The sequence below is a fragment of the Penaeus chinensis genome, chromosome 8, assembly GCF_019202785.1.
Source record: "Penaeus chinensis breed Huanghai No. 1 chromosome 8, ASM1920278v2, whole genome shotgun sequence".
Taxonomy (NCBI): domain Eukaryota; kingdom Metazoa; phylum Arthropoda; class Malacostraca; order Decapoda; family Penaeidae; genus Penaeus; species Penaeus chinensis.
In genome coordinates, this window is record NC_061826.1 from 40,146,150 (window position 1) to 40,148,649 (window position 2,500).

The 2,500-nt window shown below is 36.4% G+C and overlaps 1 protein-coding gene across 1 annotated transcript in view; it reads left to right on the forward strand.

The window, feature by feature from the left end:
* The window catches only part of LOC125028243 (killer cell lectin-like receptor subfamily G member 1), a 2,564-nt gene extending 1,879 nt beyond the window's left edge, over positions 1–685 (forward strand). The window contains exon 6 of the mRNA XM_047617658.1: positions 1–685. This exon is cut by the window's left edge and continues 113 nt beyond it. Coding sequence (XP_047473614.1) covers positions 1–103 — 103 coding nt within the window. The 3' untranslated portion in view covers positions 104–685.
* The last annotated feature ends 1,815 nt before the right edge of the window (positions 686–2,500 follow it).

A 2,500-nucleotide genomic window follows, 5' to 3' on the forward strand; every position in this document is an offset into this window, starting at 1 on the left:
CCTTCCCTCTGTAAGGGCGGAGCTGCGGTCTGGAGTTTCGTCCACCACACGAAACATGGGCTTTCTCGTTTTTCTGTTGAGTTTTTGCGCAGCCATGGCATAATGTAGATATGAGGGACTTTGTGGGCTTGTGACTAAAATGCCTTTTTAGACCCCATTTGAACTCCAGCGTAACCACATTTGTACAGTGTTTTCATCGCGTTAGAGATTACTAATATATATGAATGTATCAATATGTTAAAAGCTAGAGCCAATAGAAGTGACTCGGTTCGTGTGATTTGCGTATCCAGAAATATAATGACATTAATTACATTCATGCAGTTGGCACGGAGTTGGCATGATGTGACAAAAGCCCTGCTGATAGGTGGAGCAATCTCATATTATTACTATTTTTTATGTTACTACATACCCCCTTTTTTCTTACTCCAATACATTTGACCTACCTTTTTGTTGTTGATGCTCATATGTCATTTTTTAAAGTGGACAGTTGATAATTCTTTGGTGTTTCACTAACGGATAACTTTACCGTACTGTGGGGTCTTAACTTTCAATATCTTTGTTAAACTCTCAGCAGTGTGGAGTTCGACCGTCACTAATTAAATATGGTCACCATACCTATGTAATATGTATATAAACATGATTGTATCTGTCATTGATTTAGTATAAATAAAACAGACAAAGGATCCCCATGAAACCTCTGCTTGCTCATCCTGCTCTAGACTGCATGTAGCACCTACAAATATCTACTCCCCATTATCAGTGGAAGGTCTAAAGTTAACATAACATATACAACAAAAGTAAATACAATAGATATCGCACATTTCTGTTTTACACTACCCCCATTTTCCTGCAATGGTCTTTTAAAATTCTTTACAATAAATTAATAACTAACACGGCAAAGATACCATTATAAGATTGTGTTGCAGTAGTTTGTTTTTTTTTCTGACCATCTGCATCCGATTGTCTCTATTATAATATATCGTATGCAATAACTGATCATTCAGCTCCACCGCCGTGTCAGTGTTCATACCAGTTACTAATAATATTGCACTCTTTATCATATTCCCGTCATTATCAATCTTTGTTATATGTTGTTTCTGCGATTGGTGATAATTCCTTTACATAAAAATATACGTTAACGCAATTGAACTACAGTTAACAAATTTCCCAATTTGGAGATAAGTACGTTCCCCTATGTTACAAGTTTTATTATTCACGAAGCCCTAGGACATGTTTGTGTATTTTCCCTTCAGTGTTTCAACTGAAAAGTCCAAACGACTAAACTGGCATTCAGAAACATTCCAATTCGGACCAAGTACCAGCTGTTTTTCATGGGACAACCTCTAATTTCCACGATCTGACTCACGGATAACTGGATCCCCCATAAGGAAGCTAAAAATATGCAGACTACGTTGCTAAAACAACATTGCTATTCCAGACAGATGTCCCGTACAATGGTTCCGAACTCCTTGTCGCTGTATTGTAGGCGGTCATAAAAGTAAAACTGAGGGTCTGTGAGCTAAATAATATGAAAAGACTTGTGTAAAATGTTTAATTAATCTCATGGAGGCTTCATTTAACGGCACAGTCAGTTACATACCTTGCAAGTGAGATGAAATTGGGAAATCAAGTTTCTAATTTTGAAAGTCAGACTCGATTGTTAAGTAGAACATTTTTTTAAAGAAAGAGATCCATGGGAAACTGAAATTAAATAAAGATGTAGTATGTGCTACGAAACATGAAGAACTGTCCCATACTGCCATCCCATTCCAAAACTTGGTGAAGGCCAGTCCATGTAAAGTTGATAACTACAAAAATGTCATTCATTATGATTCCTGATTTACCAAGTTAATCACAAAGCTGGTTTCACAATAACGCAAATTAATCAAGGATTTACTTAACATCACACGTATCTATTATGTGCGTGTGTGTGAAATCGTTCTTATCAATTTCAACACTACTGTCTCGCTTATTTTCCACAGTCCCGAACAGCTACGCGCCATCGTCTATTAAACTGGCTAATCTAATCTAAAAGTAACAACATCAGAGCTTACATATACAATTTTATCGCTTCTCATTTTACGGCTTAACGGTCTGATTTCACAAATATTAGAGGGAAAAAATCTATTTAGAGATCAACTCCTATTGAATATCGCTACTCATTCAAGATGAAATAGCAATTTGGTCTAACTTCCCTTGTCTATTCATGTACTCCCTCTCTCTCTCTTTCTTTCTCTCTCTCTCTCTCTCTCTCTCTCTCTCTCTCTCTCTCTCTCTCTCTCTCTCTCTCTCTCTCTCTCTCTCTCTCTCTCTCTCTCTCTTTCTCTCTCTCTCTCTCTCTCTCTCTCTATATATATATATATATATATGTGTGTGTGTGTATATATATATATATATATATATATATATATATATATATATATATATATATATATATACACACACACGCACACACTTCCCATTTCCCTCCCCGCCTTCTCTTTACATGAATTCGCCATCC